This window comes from Camelina sativa, chromosome 11, assembly GCF_000633955.1.
Source record: "Camelina sativa cultivar DH55 chromosome 11, Cs, whole genome shotgun sequence".
NCBI lineage: Eukaryota > Viridiplantae > Streptophyta > Magnoliopsida > Brassicales > Brassicaceae > Camelina > Camelina sativa.
This window is the reverse complement of record NC_025695.1, coordinates 629,394-650,265: the sequence shown is the minus strand read 5'-3', so window position 1 is coordinate 650,265 and position 20,872 is coordinate 629,394. Positions and strand designations below refer to the sequence as shown.

Below are 20,872 nucleotides of genomic sequence, written 5' to 3'. Positions count from 1 at the left end.
CTCTTAGGCGGCCACTGCGAATGTTTTGAGAAACAAGCCTTTGGATTTATCATCATCAACCAAACCAAATCAATATAAGAAAACAGACAGCAAAACCCCTAAACGAAACCTATCAAGCAACTACATCTTAAGATCTAATACGGCGATTACAAAACCTATCAGAGAGCTAAATCGAAGAGGTGAGATACTAAGGGACTCCCCAATTCAAGGTTTTGGGTTTATTCGGAAAGGTATGAGAGGATGAGGTCTTTTATATAGTGAGAGAGAAGAGGCGTCCGATGATTAGGGTTTTGTTCTTCCTTACACGATTAACGGTTGAGATCTATCGTTTTTTATTTCCTTTTCCTTGTTTTCTATTAGTATTTTCTATTTTGTTCGGACCGTAAAAATAGAACAATCGAGATGCATACAGTATAGAATGGGCTTTTATTCTTTTTTAAATTTGGTTTATTTATTTTGGGTATCAAAACGGGCTTATAACAAATTCTTAATTACCTTGAGCAACTGTAACTTCTTTGGTTACACATCAACACTCAAACGATCCTCAACCTCTCTTTATTCGAAAAGAAAGAGATTTGTCAACTTATGTCTACACCCCCAAACCCCCCCCCATAGCAAGACAATCTTAAAGCCTACTACATCAATACGTTAACATTTTAATTTGTTTCGTTAGCTCCTTCAATTGTTTGTGTTGTTTTAACTTCCACATGAGATGCACTCCTCAGGGTTTGTCAAAGAGCAAACCATCTGTGCCATCTTCGTCTCGTTGTCTTCTTCTGTTGCTTCTTCGTCTTCAGCCACATTAGGCTTCTCCTGCATAAACCGGACAGAATTCACACAGAGGCAAATGTCAATTTCGCTCTCTAAGTAACAACCAAATCACACTGTGACACAAATGTGTTGTTTTTACCTTTAGCATTGTTGTGTCTACTGTGAATTTTATCGCATCCGCTGCAGCACGCGATCGCAGGTAATACATTCCCGTTTTCAAACCCTTTCATATTTACAACAATAACAATAATGAGACCTTGTTATACAAATCCAACATATTAGGAAGTGAGTTTCATGAATAAATCAACATACAAGCCATGCAACTGAAACATTCCTTCTTGCAAGTGTTCAATCATTCTGACCATTTTGAGAGCTGCGTAAAGTTGTAAGATAAGTTGTTACCTTTTTCCAAGCGTAAAAGTGCAAGGAAGTGAGTTTTGCAAAGTTGGGTTTCTCCATGTGTATATTCAAACTTTGGCTTTGATCTATAAAGCATCCACGATCTACAGCCATGTCGACCACTGTTCTCTGCTTAATCTCCCAGACAGACCTGAGTCATTTTTGCAAGATAGCACACAGGTTAAAGTTTATGAACACAAGATTAATGAGGGCTTAAAAGAACAAGGAAGTTCTATACCTGTAAATTGCTTTCAAGTCATTAGGTATCTCCGGGACATTTATGATGGAACCATTCTCATGTATTATCTTGTTTTTCAGTGTAGGAGACCATAGTCCCATATCAGTCAAGTCATGAAGAAGATGCTTGTTCACTACTACGAATTCACCACTGAAATCACAAGACCAATGATTAAGCCTATGAAGGATACAAGAAACATAACTTTGTGGATCTAGTTATTTACTTGAAGAACATACCTCAAGACTCTACGACTATAAATGTTTGAGGTATAAGGTTCAAAACATTCATTGTTCCCAAGAATCTGGCTGGTTGAAGCAGTTGGCATTGGTGCCACTAGAAGAGAATTTCTGATTCCATTCTTTGAAATCATATCCCTGAGAGCAGCCCAGTCCCAGCGATCGGAAGGAATTACATTCCACATGTCAGGTTGAAGAATTCCCTGGTAGTATATACACCAGCCAAGTAATTAGAAACAAGAATTTATGACAACGTTGTACAAATATCGAAAGACTTGCTTGTTGAGATGCATACCTTACTTACAGGACTTCCTTGGTAAGTTTCATATGTACCTTCCTTAGTAGCAATCTCTGAAGATGACTTTAGTGCATGGTAGTATATAGTTTCAAATATGTCTTTGTTCAGTTGTTGAGCCTGGGATTCATTCCAAAGAACTTATTCAGAGAAGATATCAAAACTACTTTGAAAAGTTGATTAACTTATGTTAAGTAAGTTCACCTCAGGGGAATCAAACGGCATTCCGAGAAGGATAAATGCATCTGCAAGACCTTGTACACCTATACCAATAGGCCTATGTCGCATGTTTGAGGTTTTTGCAGTCTCCAGAGGATAATGATTCACATCTATAATCTTGTTGAGATTAACAGTAACAGTGGCAGTCACCTGACGAAGAAAATTAAGAAGAAGAAGTCAATCAAATTGCACAAACATTAAAAAGTTAACAAAATGAACCAAATAGTTAAGTACTGACCTCTGCTAACTTGTCGAAATCAAAGTAACGACTCTTTGAGCCCAAACTGCCTACAATCTTAGACGGATGTGAGTCCAAGGGGGTGTCCTAATGTGAGATGTAAGAAATGTCAAGAGTTACGCACTAAATGACCAAACAAAAATAAAATCAGAGAACACTTTTTGCGACTCACCTTCTCCCTAACAAACCGAGGTAAGGCAATAGATGCAAGATTACACACAGCTGTTTCTGTTGGACTTGTGTATTCAATGATTTCGGTGCATAAATTGGAAGACTTTATGGTACCCAGATTTTGTTGATTGCTTTTCCTGTTACATGAATCCTACAGAAGAGATTCAAAAATCAAAAAGTGGGAACCACAGAAAACATGTTTATACACAGTGACGAAAAAACTACCACTGTTTCTTACCTTAAAAAGCATGTATGGTGTCCCTGTTTCTACTTGGGACGTCAAAATTTCATACCAAAGCTGCTGTGCCTGGACAACCTTCTTGGCCTTACCCTAAAGATACAAACAAAGATGCATCACATAACTGGTATATATATAACAAGAATTCGAAAGGAAGCAGTAAATCCAAAAAGATGAATCATTCACCTCATTCTCATACTGAGTGTACAATTTCTCAAATTCTGCACCCCAACAATCTGCCAAACCTGGAGCCTCATTAGGACAAAACAGTGACCACTGTCCATCAGTCTGAACCCTCTCCATGAAAAGATCTGGTATCCAAAGACCATAAAACAAATCTCTGGCCCTGTTTTCCTCCTGAAATGGAAAAAACAAAAGTCTTTTGTAAGCTATCTCCATATATTTAAATTATAAGGCAAATGAGTAATCTTTTCTTGGTGTAACTGTACCTTTCCATGATTCTTACGGAGTTCAAGAAATTCAAAAATGTCAGCATGCCAAGGCTCCAGGTATATGGCAAAGGCTCCTTCACCAATTGAAAAAAAGATATATACATAACAAAATCTAAACTACAATTACTTTACAAACAATCATGAAAATAATAGCAAAGTATCCTGAAATGTATACCTTTTCTCTTGCCTCCTCCTTGGTCAACGTAACGAGCAGTATCATTGAATACCCGCAGCATTGGAACAATACCATTAGATGCTCCATTTGTGCCACGAATGTAACTTCCAGTTGCACGGATGTTGTGAACTGATACACCAATACCGCCTGCTAATTTGCTTATAACAGCACACTCTTTCAACGTGTCATAAATTCCCTCGATGCTATCATCCTTCATGCAAATCAAAAAGCAGCTACTTAACTGCATATTCAAACAATAGCACATCAGTAAAAAAACCATTGCAGATTCACGTATGGCTCTGTTTTAAAAAAATCATTGTAGAAACATTACTTGAGCCCTTGGTGTTCCTGAATTGAAGAGAGTAGGAGTTGCATGGGTGAACCATCGCTGAGACATTAAATGGTAAGTAGTGATAGCAGAATCGATATCTTCCTTGTGGATACCAACTGAAACCCTCATCAGCATGTGTTGAGGCCTCTCAACCACTTTTCCTTGCACTTTTAAGAGGTATGATTTCTCAAGCGTTTTAAATCCAAAGTAATCATACTCAAAATCGCGATCATAAATGATTTCACTGTCCAAACGAGTAGCATGCTGAAATTAACCAAAGGAAACAATACAATTAAACAAAGAGAAGAGAGATTTCCATCATTAGATAGAGGGATTATAACAAAAGCTATATTACCTTCATAATGATCTCGAATACATCATCAGCAATTAGAGGAGCCTTGAGTCCAGATCTCTCATTGACATGATCGTACATATCTCTAACCCTGAAGATTTCCCAAAATCCATCGAAGTCAACAACACATATGAATAACTAATAGTCAGTGATACGTCTAGAGATCAGAAGAACACTCACGTTTCATAAAATGAGTTCTTAGTGTTCTTGTGGAGACTGGAGACAGCGATTCTAGCAGCAAGCTGGAATTATAAACATTGAAAACATTGTTAAATTATTGCCTAATGTCCAATAACAATATAAAAATTGGAAAGCATCACAACATGAATCAGATCAAGTAGCAATCTCAGTCAATCACAAAGATGCAATTTCACATGTAAATCCGAAACTGATCTATCAAATTAAGAAAACACCAATTAAAACCAATTCGTGATGATAGTACTAAAAATAAAAAAAGAAAAAAGAAAGGGGAAAAAACAAAGAAGAAGACTGACGGAGGCGTAATCGGGATGGTTGGTGGTCATAGACGCAGCAGTCTCAGCGGCTAACTCATCGAGTTGAGTAGTGGTAACGCCTTTGAAGACACCAGCACAGACTTTCTGAGCGACGAGGACAGGGTCACAGTGATCGATACTAAGACCATAGCTAAGCTTCTTTAGCCGCGCAGTGATTTTATCGAAGCGAACAGTTTCCTTGTTCCCGTCACGTTTCACCACGTACATTTTTTTTTTTTTTTCTCTCTATGAGGAATTCTATCGAACACTTGTTAGGCGTCTCTGAGTCTCTGATGAAATAAATGAAATTATTTTTGATTTTGATTTGTACTATGTATTATTATCTTTTCAGTTGCCGAATTTTGACTCTCTTTTTTTTTTCTCTCTCTCCCGCGCAAAAGTTTCAGATTTCCCCGCCAGCTTCCACAAGAAGGATCCATCAAAGGAGGCAAATAAGGCCTTGTAAGTTGTTGTAACCAAATGGCGAGAGAATACGCGTCCGTAAAATTCGCATGGGCCCAAATTATCAAATTAACGTTTCACACTAATTAGGATTTACATACTCTATAAATTATGATGTGAATACGTGATAGTGATATGCTTGATATATACTGTATACTTTTTTATGAACTAACTAAATTTGGCTAATATTTTTATGAACAGTGTCATATATTCTGTTTATGATGTTCTGTAGTAGGTAGATGTGACTTGTTATTCTTTGTTTAGTTATTTATTATATACTAACCTTGTAGATAATAATTGGCGTGACTTGTGAGAGGATCCATCCAAGATTATTTGTATACGTGCGAGTTAAACATGATACTTAAGTAGGTATAAAAAAAGCATATTATATAATAAGCTTCAACGTTATATATATGATGTTATTTTACATATGCAATTTCAGTCAGTCAATTGTTGTGAAAATCCACACAAGAGTTTGTATACATGCGCGATATAAACATCACCAGCAGATTACGTACGGTAGTACACTCTAGTTGAAAAATAAATAAGATCAAAGCTTGAGCTATTTTGTTTGCGATTTGAATAATGTAGTAAACGCTTTCAATATGTTCTTCAGAAAACATTTGCCTCTTTGGCAAACCCCAAAATTTGTATTATGCCATTCATTTTGGTTCTTAAATGGAAAGTGAAAAGTTGGTATTAAAATACAATAGTATCAACATTGAACAAAATTTGTTTGGGGGAAAACAATTTTTTTTTTTTCAGAATACTTTTCATTGAATCGCCAAAGAAATGGCCAGTTACAAACTAGTGCCTCCAATAACGAGTAACATCCACACAAATGAAAAGGTATACATCAACAAACCTAATGAAAAACGCTGAACCAAATTATTAATAGCGTTGGAGCTGGAGAAATAATCCTCTGCTTTAGCGTCAAAGGACCCAAGTGAAGCCTAAGAGTGTTCTTTATCTCTAATAACACAAGTGAGGCCGGTGTAGAGGTAGCAAAGTGAAGCTTGAAATTTCGTTCTCTCCAAATAGCATACATAGAGGCTTGGTACGCCTATCGAAGAATGAAAGCCACGTTTTTATCCCTGGAGGGATTTCTTAGCCACCTAACTTTAGCATCGAAATCAGCCGGAGAAGAGACTTGAGCTTTAAGAGTGAAATGTTGCCAAACTCCATCCGCATAAGAGCATTCAAAAAAAGAGATGTTGATGAGTCTCGTCATGAGCATTACACAGAAGACACACAGAATGAACCGAAATACCCCATCGTACCAGCCGATCCCTCGTATGGAGCCTATGACGCGAGATAAGCCAAGCAATGACGGCGTGCTTGGGGATCCTTCTCTTGATCCAAACCGACTCATACCGGTCAACCTTAGGTCCTGATGGATAAAGATAACTCCAAGTTGCCGCCGTTGAGAACGAATCTGAGCCGTGCTTGGGGAAAACAAATTGTTGAACAGTTAATGTAATTTCAATGCACTTACGTCAACTTTAATATAGAACAGGTCCAGAAATGATTAAATAACATTTTGTCAAACAAATTTCTGTTAAATACTTAAATAATTATTGCAAAGATTCACAATTCTTCTTCTAGCACCTTCTCCCGGTTCAACGCTAACAGATACTTACATACAAAACCCATAGAAAACGATGACATATAATAATTAAAACACGCTTTTAACCAACGTCATTAGAACGTAATTAGCCATCCGACTTATATAATCAACTAGCCTCTCGTAATATCTCCTTCGTCGCTCTGTAGATGCTCGCGAGAGATCGATACTTCTGCTTCTTATTTATCCTTGTATTCGTCTCCATGATCGCCTTTATAAAACTCTGTCGTCCGCCCGTAACATTCTTATTGCTCCTACACACGCCGTCGTTTAGCTCATTTCCGACCAAATGATCTCTAACCTTGGAACTAACAACAACTTCTTCTTGTCTCTTGGTATTATGACCGCCTTCCGCTTTCCCTTCACAAGCGTCGTGACCGGAAACGCTCCAGCCAGTGCCGCTGCTACAGCTCAACGTATCATCTTCGCTCAACTGCACGAGCTGCTTCGCCGCCTCCATCTCCGTCTCCGAAATCGCAATCTCTGACGAAGAATCTCCCGAAAAACCAATATGGTCCTCCATTTGATTGATCATTTTTTTCCGAATAAATGGATCCTCGATCGATCGAATTTATATTGTCTTGTCTCCCTTTTGACCACTCTCTGATCACGTTTACGTGTATCCTCTGTGTTTTGTTTTTTTTTGCGTATCGTTTTGTTTTGTCGTCTTTTATATACTATAATAGAAAAGAAGCAATAAGGCAAACTATTAAAGAAAAAAAAAAAGGAGACTACAACGTCGGTTTGCAAGAAGAACGTGTCTTGTGAAAGATTTGCAACTTTCAGAGAAGATAATAATATTTAAAAGTGAAAAATATAAATCAAGCCTCTGATCATGATCATCCAGTGGATCAAAGTGTATTTTAATGAAATGATCCTGAACCGTCGAAGCTATTGACCGACTTTAAGATTTTTCTTTTTTGCAGATCCAACGACTCTTGTGTGTCCTTGTGTGATGAGGTTTCCATTTTTCTGAAGAGAGAGAAATTAGAAATAGATGCGTTTGACTTCAATTATACGATTTGGTGGGGTCCACTCCGGTAATTGATAAGGAATAAACACAGCACCCCCCCCCCTTCATTCCACGTGTTATCATCTTAATCGTACCATCATCATCCGATGTGGAACATTCGGTGGCTTTGCACCCTTTCAATAGATTTTGGTTTTAATTACATTACCGTTACAAGGTCTCTTTTTTTTTTCACATAAATGCTGATGATCAATAGTTCTATTTTATGAACAAAATACAAAAAAAAAAAAAAAAAAAAGTGTGAAACGACACTAAAATCCATTATTAACAAAGTGTATCTATATAATCCTTATTGTATTATACAATAGCTAGTGAATAACTCTAAAAAGTACATGTAAAAGAAAGAAAAATAAAAACAAACAACTCTATTTAGTATAACATTGATAACAAAAGAATTAATTTAGGGGAGAACAAAAACCAAAAACAAAAGTTTTAAAACTTGTAAAAAACTGCACATCTTTTATCTAAGAACACACACTTGCATCATTCATCCAACAACCACCAAAATAGGAGTACACATCCTCATCACCATCAATACATCTGCTTCCTAAGCTCCAACAAAATACTCCTTTTACTCTTCCTTCTTTAGTTTCCACAATTCAGACCACATATCTCCAACACTGGTCCACCTTTAGCCACAAACGGGTTCACTCTTACCCACAAGAGCGTCAATATCGACGCTAGCAGAATTGACCAAACCACAATTATTGTAGGCATTCTATCTTGTTTCCCAAGCATCCCCTTCAGGAATGGGTATAAATGAACAATGACCCAAAGTGCGAAGAACAGTCTCCCAAACAGAGGTCCCCAAGAGTCATACCCATTGCTAATTGCATCCGAAACACCCACAATTACTCCAATGATGTTTATGATCAAAAGCGTTGTAGGAGGAATCAGCAAAGTTGTCCACTTGAATATGTAAAGCTCAGAGAAAGCTCCATCGTCTGCTGCTTTTGATGTGACCGTGAAGTTCGTGTCAACTCCAGCTAAAACTTTGAGCAAACCTTGAAACAGAGCAAATAGATGAGAAGAGGCTCCTCCGATTACCCAAAATTGCTCGTTTCTCCACCAGTCGTCAATTCCAACACGTCCCCATTGCATTTCGAGGATTCCAGTTACTGCTATGGATATGAACATGAGCATGAAGAGAACACCTGCGTAGTTGCTTATCTGTCATAGCAAAACACACTACATTTTAGAAAAAACTAAGTCAAAATGAAAATGCAGAGGTCAATATCACTACAGTAGTAGTACCTCGGGGACGATGAATTTCCCGGTGAGTAAACAGACCGCAGGGAGGGAACAGTAGACGATCAATGGAAGTGAAGTCCAAGGATAGACAACGGAGTTGATGTAAGAAAATCTCTCCAACCATTTTAACCCACCACCATAACCATACCATATCGGACAATGTCTGCTCAAGAAAATCTCAACAGAGCCAAGAGCCCAACGTAGAACTTGATGAAGACGATCAGACAAGTTTATGGGAGCAGATCCTTTGAAAGCTGCACGCTTTGGCATACAGTACACAGATCTCCATCCATGGCAATGCATCTTGAAACCCGTCAAGATATCTTCAGTAACCGATCCATAAATCCACCCGATCTGCATAACATTATCAGCAAGAATGAAATCACAAGAACCTCCTCTGTAGTTGAATTTGCAAACTATGTAATGTTTTTTTTTTTACCTCTTTTCCCCATTCGGTTTTATCTTCATATCCGCAGCTGATAACTTGAATGGCTTCTCTCAACAAACACGCGGGGCTTGCATTTCGGGGAACTCCACCGTTTAGTAGAACAGCAGAGGCAACGAAAACAGGAGATTGTCCAAACTTCTTCTCCAATTTCAATTGTGTTGCTTCAGATCTCTTCTCAACATTTGACACTAACATAAAAACCAGCTAATTAGAATTTGAAACAAGATAGAAACCAAACAAGAAATGTTTATGTTTTCTCCTTCTTTGATACCTGGGACAATGACCCCTTCTGCGATGTTCTCTACTGCATGAATCTGCTTTGAAGTCTCTTTAACATTGTTTTTCTTATCTTTAGCTTTCGTTTTACTCTTCTTTCTCAACCCACAACACAAACAACACCATTTAGGCCAACAATTGCAGGTTTTGCCTGGTGGCTTCTTCTTCTTTGGTGCATCAAAACCATAAAGAGCTTGTCTTCTAAAGACACAACCTGTCCCGACATAAATCGGTCCTTGTATACCATCAAGACCTTTCATGTTAATCTGTTTTCACACCAACAATGATCAAATGAGAAAAGTGGAAGAGCAGTAAAACATAAAAAAGAAACAGAGCAAAATAACATAAGGACACATACATCAAAGAACACCACATTGCGGTTTGAGTATCGATCATGTCTATCAATCCCATCAAACCTCTGCGGAAACTGAACATAACAAACTTTCTTTCCGGATTGCGGATCCATCATGAAACACATAGCTTCTCTAATTGCTTTGCTGTTGTTGATGTAGTGATCACAATCAACATTAAGAAGGTAAGGAGCGTTTGATAGAACAGCGGAGACTCGGATCTTCAAGAAAAAAAGTAAAATGAGTTTTTTGTTTACTTATACTCAGGAAAGCAGAGAAATTGACAAATCAAGAAACACGTTATCCTAACCAAGGAATTCATAGCTCCAGCTTTTTTGTGGTGATCAAATCCAGGCCGCTTCTCACGAGAAACATACACTAGACGAGGTAACTCATTCCCATCCGTATCACGAACTCCACTATGTCCCAAGAACACCTGCCATTTTCAAAACCTATTAAAAATGCCTTCGGTCTGAAGATATATTGAGAACTAGAACAAACCAGAACATAATAAGAACAGAGTCATATCATTACCTGAATCATTCCAGGATGGTCTCGGACGTTGTTTCCAGGCCAAGGAGTTCCATCTTGCATAGTCCAACCTTCCTCAGGCACTTTCTGTGCTGTAGCAACCAATGCATTTATCTTCACTTTAAATTCCTCATAATCTCTCTGCAACAAACAAAAATATAAAATCAGATTTTTAAAATAATATATTTATCATTGGATATACGCAAAAAGAGCAAAAGCAGCAATGGAAACCTTCATAGCACGACGCTCCCTAACAAAAGCAGGATGAACTTTGTTCTTCAAATAATCCATCTTCTGGGAAAAATACCACTCGGGAGCTCGTGGCTCGATATTGAACTTCTTACAAAAAGGAACCCATTTTCTAGCAAACTCAGCTGTATCAGAGAGAGCTTCAAATGTAAGCATCGCTGCACCATCGTCTGATACATAACACGCAACCTTATCCACAGGATAATCAACAGCTAGAATTGAAAGAACAGTGTTTGCTGTAATCAACGGTGGCTCTTTCAATGGATCCACTGTACTAACAAAAACATCAACAGGTGCTAGTCCTGATGGTTTTCCTTCCTTCTCGTACCTAATGAGAAAAACAGAGTTTTAAAAATCTTTGGAAATGTAAAAAATGAATATTTGCATGCAAGTAGTCTTTTTGAGTTTCTGTTACCTGAGAGAGAGTCTATCGAGGTATGTTTCACGTTCTATAGGATACCATTTGGGGAATTGATCAAGAATCCAAGATACGGCGAACCATATCTCGCATATAACTGATGTTAACCATAATCCATATGCATCATTGACTGGATGGAGAATTCTATAATGAAAGAAAAGACCAAGAATTGCGAGCCGGCACAAAATCAACATCCTATAAGGATTTAATCTGCTTGAACGAATAGGTAGCTTTCTTGAGAGAGGTTGTCTTCCTTCATCCATCCTGATTTTAGCACCAAGAATGTTTATACAACAATAAGAAAACAAAACCATTGAACACAAAAAGATTATATGAGATTTTAACAAAACCATTGAACTTACATAGGCATGTCAGGATCATCCAGTTCGTCGTCATCATGTTTAATGACCTGAAGTTTTTCGCCTTGCCGTTTCTTCCAAACTTCCATACGGTCCTTCCAAGCAACACTTCCATATCCATATTCCGCTATATCTTTCTGAGGAACCATTGATCTTGCCTGTGCTGTAATACAAAACAAAACCATTTCATAACTTATTAGAAGGTGAGAAAATTCATATAAACAAAAGGGTAGGAGTCATAAAAGTAAACACATACGAGGTGCAGAAGAATCTGTATACGGTGCAGGATGGACTCGATTCCCATATCCCGTTGAAGGAGGCACGATAAGAGCATGTCGATCAGAATACATATCAGCATCCTGAAAGAAAAAAAAACATACAAATTATAAGAAAAAAGAATCATCAAAGCAACAACGTTTTCAATGAAAGAAAGCAATTTGGATTCCTCACCTCATCACAATAAGTCAAAAGAGGAATCTGAGAACCAGGTGGAGCTGAATCTAAACCACCACGACCAGTGTTAAGGTGTGAAGATAAAGCGGCTTCAACGGCGTGTTCAGGGTGCATCCCATGATCAAACTCATACTCAAGATCATCAATGTCGTCTTCTTCATCATCATCTCCGTCAACACGTGGACTACCTTTAATCCGTTTGTATCGAGTTTTGCACTGAGGACAAGCTTGATTGCCTTCTCTACGTTCATACTCGTAGCAAGGTCTACAAACAGGGAATGCGCATTCGTTGCAAGCAACAAAGAGCTCACCGTTGACCGTTAATTCGATTTCATCTCTACAGATTTTACATGTTTGCCCACTAAGTTCTTGTACTGATCGTATCTATATAGCAAAAAAAAATCACAAGAACAAATGAAAACATATCAGTCTTTAATCAAATCCTAGAGATGGATCTAGACTCAAAAAGAAACACTTGTAGCTTATTGTGAATCAGAATTTTATGAAAGTTGTCGTTTTTAACATAATTGAGACACTAATTACTAATTAGTATCCCATCTGAATCAGGTGAGAGCAATAAAGAGCAGCTCAGATAAACCAAGAACATGATTTGTAACTCAGGACAACTCTGCCGACACGTATGAATCATGCAACAACACTTGAAGAAAAAGGAAAAAAAAAAAACAGAAGAACATGTGGGTTGCGGCCTTACTCCACCCAGAAACTTCCAATTTCAGTAACCTCAGATCACATAAAATTCCATCAAGATTCTTATAATCTAAATCCCAAGAGAAGGAAAAAAAAAAAAAACTTTTTTTTGGTGAATAAATTCAATTGAGGAGTGAAAACGAAAGAAATCAAGAGGGGAAGTAAAAATAATGAAATCTCTTACTCTGGCACTCTCATCGGCGTTAATGAGAACGAATTCGTTTCGGTTGTGAGAGCCAGCAATGAGCCGTCCACCAGTATTCATGCCTTCTTCTCTCAAAAAAAAAAACCGAATTTATATCTCTCTCTCTCTGCCCCTATATTGCTCAGAGACCTAAACCCGACCCGACCCGGATGATGGATCCAGACTGTTGAGCTTCTTCCATTACACACCGATTCAGAGCATGCAGTATGGTAGACGAAGGAGGAGACGAAATAAAAAAACCCAATCGACAATAAATATATATATATATTATTGGGTCTGGTGTATATATATATTTATAGTAATAAATAAAACGAAAAGAAGAGATCCCGAAGAAGAAGAAAAACGAGTTTTTTGCAAAGGGCTTAGCTATTTTGATTCCTCCACAACAACAACCAAAATAATATATAAATAAATTTAAAAAAGCTCTTTGGATTTAAGTGAGTGAGTCACTGATTCTAGAGAATTTTACAGACTGACAAAAGCAATGTGAAATCAGGGGTTTTTTCTTGTGTCTGATAGATTGAAAGAAAGATGAATGTGAGAGAGAAAGAAGAGAAGAGAAGAGGATTCAGACACAACCCCCAGACAGACAGACAGACTTGTGTTAATAAAATGTGGACAGCAAAAATTGAGATCAAATACCTCTCTCTCTCTCTCTCTCACTTTATAAATTAAACAGATGAAATTAAGAGACTGAAACAAATGTTTATAAACAAACACAGAGACGTCACATATATAATAAGTGGGTCCCGGATAAAACGACGATGGCTATGGTGGTGGTGGAGCTGGAGACTAGTGTGAGTCCCACCTTCTTCTAGAGTTGGTGAAAGGATGAAAAAGAAAAACTACAAACCAAAAAATAAATAAATAAAAATATTTTGATTATTTTGGTATCATCATGGACTGATGAGAAGTATTGTAATGGATCTGTTTTTTATAGCTAAATATTGTGCACTGGTATTGTATAAACAGTTTATAATTTTTTTGTGTTTTGGTTTAGGTGTATTAAATAAACTAGGTTAGAGTCTGTATATAAGACACTCTATGTACATTTTATCTGTTTAATGAGAATGAGATTAATTAGTTCATTTAGTAAAATGGTATCAGAGCAAAATCACGATCGTAACTAACTTTCTCATCTTGATTCCCAGAAAATTTTTTTTCTCGAAAAAATTCTCATTCACTTCTTCCGCAAAATTCATCTCAGATTCTGTTCTTTCAAGCTTCGATCATCAATCTCTTCTTCGTTAGATCCGATTTCTCACAGTCAACGATGGGGAAGCGAAATTGCAAATCGAAGTACAGATCTATCTCACCGGATCCACCGCAAACCACATCGCCGAGATCTCGCAAGCTAGCGTATGGTTCCGTTCAAGCTCGTCGCGACTCCGATGTTCAGGAAATCAATCAAACTCGAGCGATGTTTCCCAAAGGTTCTCCACATCACTTCGAGGTATCAGATTCACCAGATAATGTTCATAGTCCCTATCATCTTCAGAGCGCAGATCATCCAAGATTAGTTTTGACTGCTAGTCTGTTAGATGGAACTAATTATGGAACTTGGGTGGTTGCTATGACCACTAGTATAGAAGCTAAGAACAAACTTGGTTTTCTAGACGACTCTATTGGTAAACCTGATGAAGATGATCCGTACTGCAAGATCTGGTCTAGGTGCAATAGCATGGTCAAATCGTGGTTGTTGAATAGTGTTACTCCAGAGATCTATACAAGCATCCTCTACATTAAGAAGTCATCAGATATTTGGAAGGATCTCCACACACGATTTTACAAGTCCAATTTGCCAAGACTTTACAAGATTCGCCAGCGGATTCACTCTCTACGTCAGGGCAATATGACTCTTTCCTCTTATCACACACACACTCAGTCTTTATGGGCAGAATTAAGCAGTCTTTAAGCTACAGCTCACTCTGTTGAAGCTTTAATCACAGAAAGAGAAACCAATCGTGTCATAGACTTTCTTATGGGACTTAATGATAACTATGATACGGTTAGGAGTCAGATTCTGATGAAGAAAACTTTGCCTACTATGTCTGAGGTTTATAATCTTCTTGATCAAGAGGACAGTCAGAAGTCAGCTCGTCTTCCCTCTCACACTAGTGTTGATCCTGCTGTTTTTCAAGTGTCCAATACTCAGGTTCAGACTAATGTTGTTACTTCAGGACAAGGGCAACAATATGGCGGTGATTCAGCTAATCAGAGGAAAGACAAGCCTATTTGCACATTCTGTGGACGAGCTGGACACATTGCTGAGCGATGCTACAAAAGAGTTGGTTATCCAGCTCATTTCAAGTCAAAACATAAAGGATCAGTTCCTACGCCTGCTTTGGCCAATGTAGCAATCGATGAAAGTTCAGAAACTCTCAGTGCTTTGTCTGATGATCTTACTCCAACACAGATCCAACAGCTTATGTCATACCTCAGCACCAAGCTTCAGTCTTCAAGCACCATCACCAACCCTGAAGTTCACTCTGTCTCAATTTCCAAACCTTCTTCTTCAACAGTTTGCCTCATTTCCGGTAAGTTTTACCCCTCTATCCTATGTTCTTTTTCCGGAAATGCTAGGCCTTATGTATGTTCTGTTAATAGCAACGCTATTGCTATTAATGCTTGGGTTGTGAATTCTGGAGCTTTACATCATATCTTTCATGATAAAAATTCTTTTTCTAATCTCACTATTCTCTCAAATACTACTGTTTCCTTGCCTAATGGCGACCTCGTGAGCATTATCGGTCTAGGAACTGTTACATTGGGTAGTAATTTAACCTTAGAAAAAGTTCTTTTCATCCCTCAATTCAAATTTAACCTTCTTAGTGTCAGCTCTCTTGCTAAACAACTAGGTTATGGAGTCTGGTTTGATGATTATTGTTGTGAAATTCAGGATCGTACTCGGGGCCTAATGATTGGGAAAGGTAGAGAAGTGGCAAACCTCTATTTTCTGGATATAGACTCTCTTTCTTTATCAGGTATCCCTCTTAATAATGTTCCTATCTTGGCTAATGTTGTTCCTAGTCCTGAATTGTGGCATAAAAGGCTAGGACATCCCTCTATGTCTAAGTTGTTACCTATGTATAACATCTTAGCTTTTCCTAAACTAAAGGATGTTTCAGATTCTCATTGTAAAGTCTGTCATCTTTCAAAACAAAAATATATCCCTTTTATTTCTCATAATAATATTAGTGATAAACTTTTAGATCTATTCCATATGGATACATGGGGACCTTTTTCAGTTCCTACTTATGATGGTTTTAAATACTTCTTAACTATTGTTGATGATTGTTCTAGAGCCATTTGGGTTTATCTTCTTAAACAAAAGTCTGATTTCTTACAAATTTTTCCCACTTTTATTAAGATGATAGAAACTCAATATGAAACTAAACTTAAGGGGGTTAGATCCGACAATGCTCCAGAACTTTCTTTTAAAGACCTATTTCACTCTAAAGGTATCCAATCTTTCCATTCTTGTCCTGAAACTCCACAATAAAATTTTGTTTTTGAAAGAAAACATCAACATATCCTCAATGTTGCTAGAGCTTTATTTTTTCAATCTCACATTCCTCTTCCTTACTGGGGTGATTGCATTCTCACTGCAGTTCATCTTATTAATCGCCTACCTGCTCCTATTCTTGATGATAAAAGTCCATTTGAGGTTCTCACAAAGAAACAGCCAGATTATAGTCAATTAAAAAGCTTTGGTTGTCTTTGTTATGCTTCTACCTCACCCAAGAACAGACATAAATTTGACCCTAGAGCTAAGGCTTGTGTTTTTCTTGGTTATCCTTCTGGATACAAAGGATATAAGCTTCTTGATCTTGAGAGTAACAATATCTTTATCTCAAGACATGTGGTGTTCCACGAACAGCTCTTTCCGTTTGTCAAATCAGATTTGTCTCCAGCTAATATTGACTTTTTTCCTGATTTGATTAACAATTCTCCTGTGTCATCTGATTCATCTGGCGAAGATACTTCTCTATCTTCTCCTTCTGTAGAGGTTCAGCCTTCTGCTAACCCTATAATTGATGTTCCTGAGTCTTCTACTCAAACATCTCACAGGAGAACAAAAACACCAGCTTATCTTCAGGATTACTACTGTCATTCAGTAGGGTCCTCAACCATACACGAAATCTCTCAATATCTTTCTTATGGAAACCTCTCTCCAATCTATTACTCTTTTTTAGTTTCCATTGATAAAGAACTTGAACCCAAAACCTACACTGAGGCAAAGAAACATAAGGTTTGGTGTGGTGCTATGGGCACTGAAATTGATGCTTTGGAAGTGACTGGTACTTGGGAGATCTGCTCACTGCCTCCAAACAAAGTTCCTTTCGGTTGTAAGTGGATTTTTAAGATCAAATTCAATGTTGATGGTAGTGTTGAAAGGTATAAGGCAAGATTGGTTGCTAAAGGTTATAATCAAGAGGAAGGTGTTGATTTTCATGAAACTTTCTCTCCTGTTGCCAAGCTTACATCACTTAAATTGCTTCTTGCTATCTCAGATATTCATGGTTTTTCTCTAACCCAGCTTGACATCTCTAATGCCTTTTTGAATGGTGATCTTGATGAAGAGATATATGTGAAGTTGCCACCTGGATATGCATCTAGTAAGGGGGACTCCATCCCTCCCAATGTTGTCTACAAGTTAAAGAAGTCCATGTATGGTCTTAAGCAAGCCTCTCGGCAATGGTTCCTTAAGTTTTCCACTACTCTTTTGACTTTGGGGTTTACTACATCTTATTGTGATCATACTTGCTTCTTTAAAATCACAGAATCTGTCTTCATGTGTGTGTTGGTCTATGTCGATGATATACTCATCGCCAGTAACAATGATCCAGCGGTGGATGTTCTAGAACAACAGCTTCATTCTTATTTCAAGCTAAGAGATTTGGGGCCGTTGAAATATTTCTTAGGGCTGGAGATAGCAAGATCAGCTTCTGGAATCACAATCTGTCAACGCAAATATGCTCTGGATCTGTTGGATGATACGGTCATGTTGGGCTGCAAGCCATCTCATGTTCCTCTTGATCCTACTATCAAGCTTTCGAAAGATACAGGAGGTGACTTTGTTGATGCTAAGCCTTATCGGTGTCTCATTGGTCGCTTAATGTATCTGCAGATCACGCGACCTGATCTAACATTTGCTGTCAACAAGTTGAGTCAGTATTCAGAGGCTCCACGTAAAGATCATTGGCAAGCTCTGCACACTATTCTGGCGTATATCAAAGGAACAGTGGGTCAAGGCTTGTTTTATTCCTCCAAGTTTGAATTACAATTCATTGGTTATGCGGATGCTGATTATGGTTCGTGTGTGGATTCCATAAGGTCTACTAATGGATATTGTTTCTTCTTGGGTTCTTCCCTTATCTCTTGGAAATCTAAGAAGCAACAGGTTGTTGCAAAATCATCTGCTGAAGCTGAATACCGAAGCATGTCCTTTGCTTCTGATGAACTTATGTGGCTCATATTTTTCCTCAAAGAATTCCAGGTTCGTCTAGTAAAGCCTACTCTCTTTTCCTGTGACAATGAAGTTGCGATTCACATCGCTCACAATCCAGTCTTTCATGAGCATACAAAGCACATGGAAAAGGACTGTCACAGCACTCGAGAGAGGTTACTTGCAGGTTGGTTTCAGTTGATTCATGTTTGTTCTGAGGAACAACTTGCAGATCCATTCACAAAAGCTCTTCATCCTGCTCCATTCCGCTATTTAATAGACAAGATGGGTCTGATCAATCTCTTTGTCCCATCTTGAGGGGGACTATTGTAATGTATTTGTTTTTGATAGCTAAATATTGTGCACTGGTATTGTATAAACCGGTTATAATCTCTTTGTGTTCTGGTTTAGGTGTATTAAGTAAACCAGGTTAGAGTCTGTATATAAGGCACTCTATGTACATTTTATCTGTTTAATGAGAATGAGATTAATTAGTTCATTTAGTAAAAAGAAGAGATATTTTTAGACCGAACGACAACTGAGAGATATTTACAGGTTCTGGAGAACAATAGCTTGAGGGCTTGTTTTGTTACCAATACAATAGATACGGATTCGGGTCCAGCGCTGTAATTTTAAGAAAACCCCTGAGTTTTTGTTGCCTTTTTCCTTTATTACCCCATATCCACAGTTTAATGGTTAGTTCGTAACGTAATTTAATGGTTAATTGTTTTATTTTTTTTACTAAAGTAAATTATTGTTTTGAATGCGTAACTAAATTATGATTGCAAGATCAGAATTATTTTGTTAATAATTGGATCATTTATTAATAAACATCCAGAGTTATTATATTACACGTGAATATTGTAATGATGGAAAAAAAAGGAAACCAAAGTTTAGAAGCTTTCCTTTATTTATTTTTGTATGAAGCTTCTAAGAGCATCTCCAACAGACCCTTAACCCCTCAAAATTTGAGGGTTTTTTAGTTCCAACAGATTTTTTTTTTTTTTTTGTCAAACCGATTCATTTCATTTAAACCTGAACAGCCGCATACATAGTGGAGTCTTTTAAAATCGCTTTTGCTAGAGCATCAGCTTTCTTATTTTGCTCTCTGGGTATAAACCGAAAGGAAAGTTCGTGAAAAGTAGAAGAGATAGTTAGGATATCGTGTAGAATCCCATGGAGCTCTTTGTGAGGAGTCTCCGAATTAATGGCTTCAATCAGTTGAGTCGAGTCTGAAGCTAAAGAGAGTTTTGAGAAACCTAGATCTGATGCATGTGTCAAGGCTTTGAGTAAGGTGAGTCCTTTTGCTAAGAACGGTGAACCCACATGAGTCATCCCGATGGAATCAGATCTTTTTTGGGTATTAGAGGCACAGTTCGAAAAGTGCCATCCCAGGCCCGCAGATCGCGATGCTCGATCCCAGGCAGCATCGGAGAAGCCAAGGATCACATCTGATGCCAATGGTTGTTGTTTAGGGGTCCTTTGAATGACGTTATGTTCTTCTGTTGGTGCTTGTGCCCCTTGCCACTCACGAGCTAGGGTGATTGCCACCCGTAAAGTCTCATTTGGTGGGTCATGGCGTTTCTCAAAGATCTCATGGTTGCGAGCAGTCCAGATTTTCCAGAGGATCCAAGGGTACAGAGGTCCCTATCCAACTCCGGTTGGTGGTAAGCAAGTACTCTTCTGTAATGCTTCATACACCTCTATAGTTGTGGTAAAGAGATCTAATTGGATTGGGTGTTGCAGCGGAGCCTGCTTCCATATCTGTTTTGCGAAGGAACAAGTGAAGAACAGGTGAGTTGTGGATTCTCTTTCACCACAGAAAGGACAACAAGCCGCCACATTGACTTGCCGCGCCCTCATCAGTTTCCATAGGAAGAACTTGATCTTCGGGGAAGTTTTGATATTCCAGATGAACTCTTTCCACTTAAAATCTTTGGTCGTATCTTGTATAGGGTAGAGGTCGGATTCCGGACAATACTCTCATAATATCCAGACTTTGTAGAATCGATTCTGGAGGGTGTGGAGAGTAACCTAGGAGGATTTGCAGAACTTTTTCTTTGTCCCAATCCAGCGTCTCAAGAGAAATAAGATGATGAACCTCGAGGTTTGCAGTGGCTTGAGGAGCTGGTCCCATTGACACCGTTCCAACAGACCCTTAAACCCTTAATTTTTAAGGGTTTGAATAGTGAATCCTCAAATTTGAAGGTGCACTATTTGCCCTTAAAATTTTATGTATATTTTATTTTAATTTTTATAACTTTTATATCTTACAAATAGGTCTAATAAGTTTAATTGTTTGAAATATATCTGTATAAATTCAATTGTTTGATTTATATCTATATACATTCTATTATTTGAAATATATCTATATAAATTTTATTATTTGAATATATCTATGGAAATAATTATATTGAATAAATTTATATTTTACATGTAATTTTATTTTA

At 37.8% G+C, this 20,872-nt stretch overlaps 3 protein-coding genes across 3 annotated transcripts; all 3 read right to left on the bottom strand.

The window, feature by feature from the left end:
• On the bottom strand, positions 472–5,015 carry LOC104720856 (ribonucleoside-diphosphate reductase large subunit-like). The gene is made up of 17 exons (XM_010438752.2): positions 4,610–5,015; positions 4,296–4,357; positions 4,119–4,206; positions 3,764–4,027; positions 3,433–3,673; positions 3,255–3,331; positions 2,992–3,162; positions 2,806–2,898; positions 2,569–2,718; positions 2,397–2,483; positions 2,144–2,308; positions 1,940–2,059; positions 1,645–1,847; positions 1,409–1,558; positions 1,174–1,321; positions 911–994; positions 472–813 (listed from the first exon to the last, which is right to left on the bottom strand). The coding sequence occupies exons 1-17, from the start codon at positions 4,835–4,837 to the stop codon at positions 697–699; spliced, it is 2,448 nt and encodes an 815-aa protein (XP_010437054.1). The 5' UTR covers positions 4,838–5,015; the 3' UTR covers positions 472–696.
• Positions 5,990–7,460, bottom strand: LOC104720855. Its single transcript, XM_010438751.2, has one exon. The coding sequence runs from the start codon at positions 7,228–7,230 to the stop codon at positions 6,805–6,807; it is 426 nt and encodes a 141-aa protein (XP_010437053.1). The 5' UTR covers positions 7,231–7,460; the 3' UTR covers positions 5,990–6,804.
• Positions 7,987–13,646, bottom strand: LOC104720854 (cellulose synthase A catalytic subunit 2 [UDP-forming]). Its single transcript, XM_010438750.2, has 13 exons — positions 12,953–13,646; positions 12,058–12,444; positions 11,864–11,966; positions 11,611–11,770; positions 11,246–11,512; positions 10,813–11,158; positions 10,585–10,722; positions 10,361–10,486; positions 10,059–10,271; positions 9,696–9,966; positions 9,416–9,612; positions 8,980–9,330; positions 7,987–8,895 (listed from the first exon to the last, which is right to left on the bottom strand). Exons 1-13 carry the CDS (start codon positions 13,031–13,033, stop codon positions 8,311–8,313), a joined length of 3,225 nt encoding a protein of 1,074 aa, XP_010437052.1. The 5' UTR covers positions 13,034–13,646; the 3' UTR covers positions 7,987–8,310.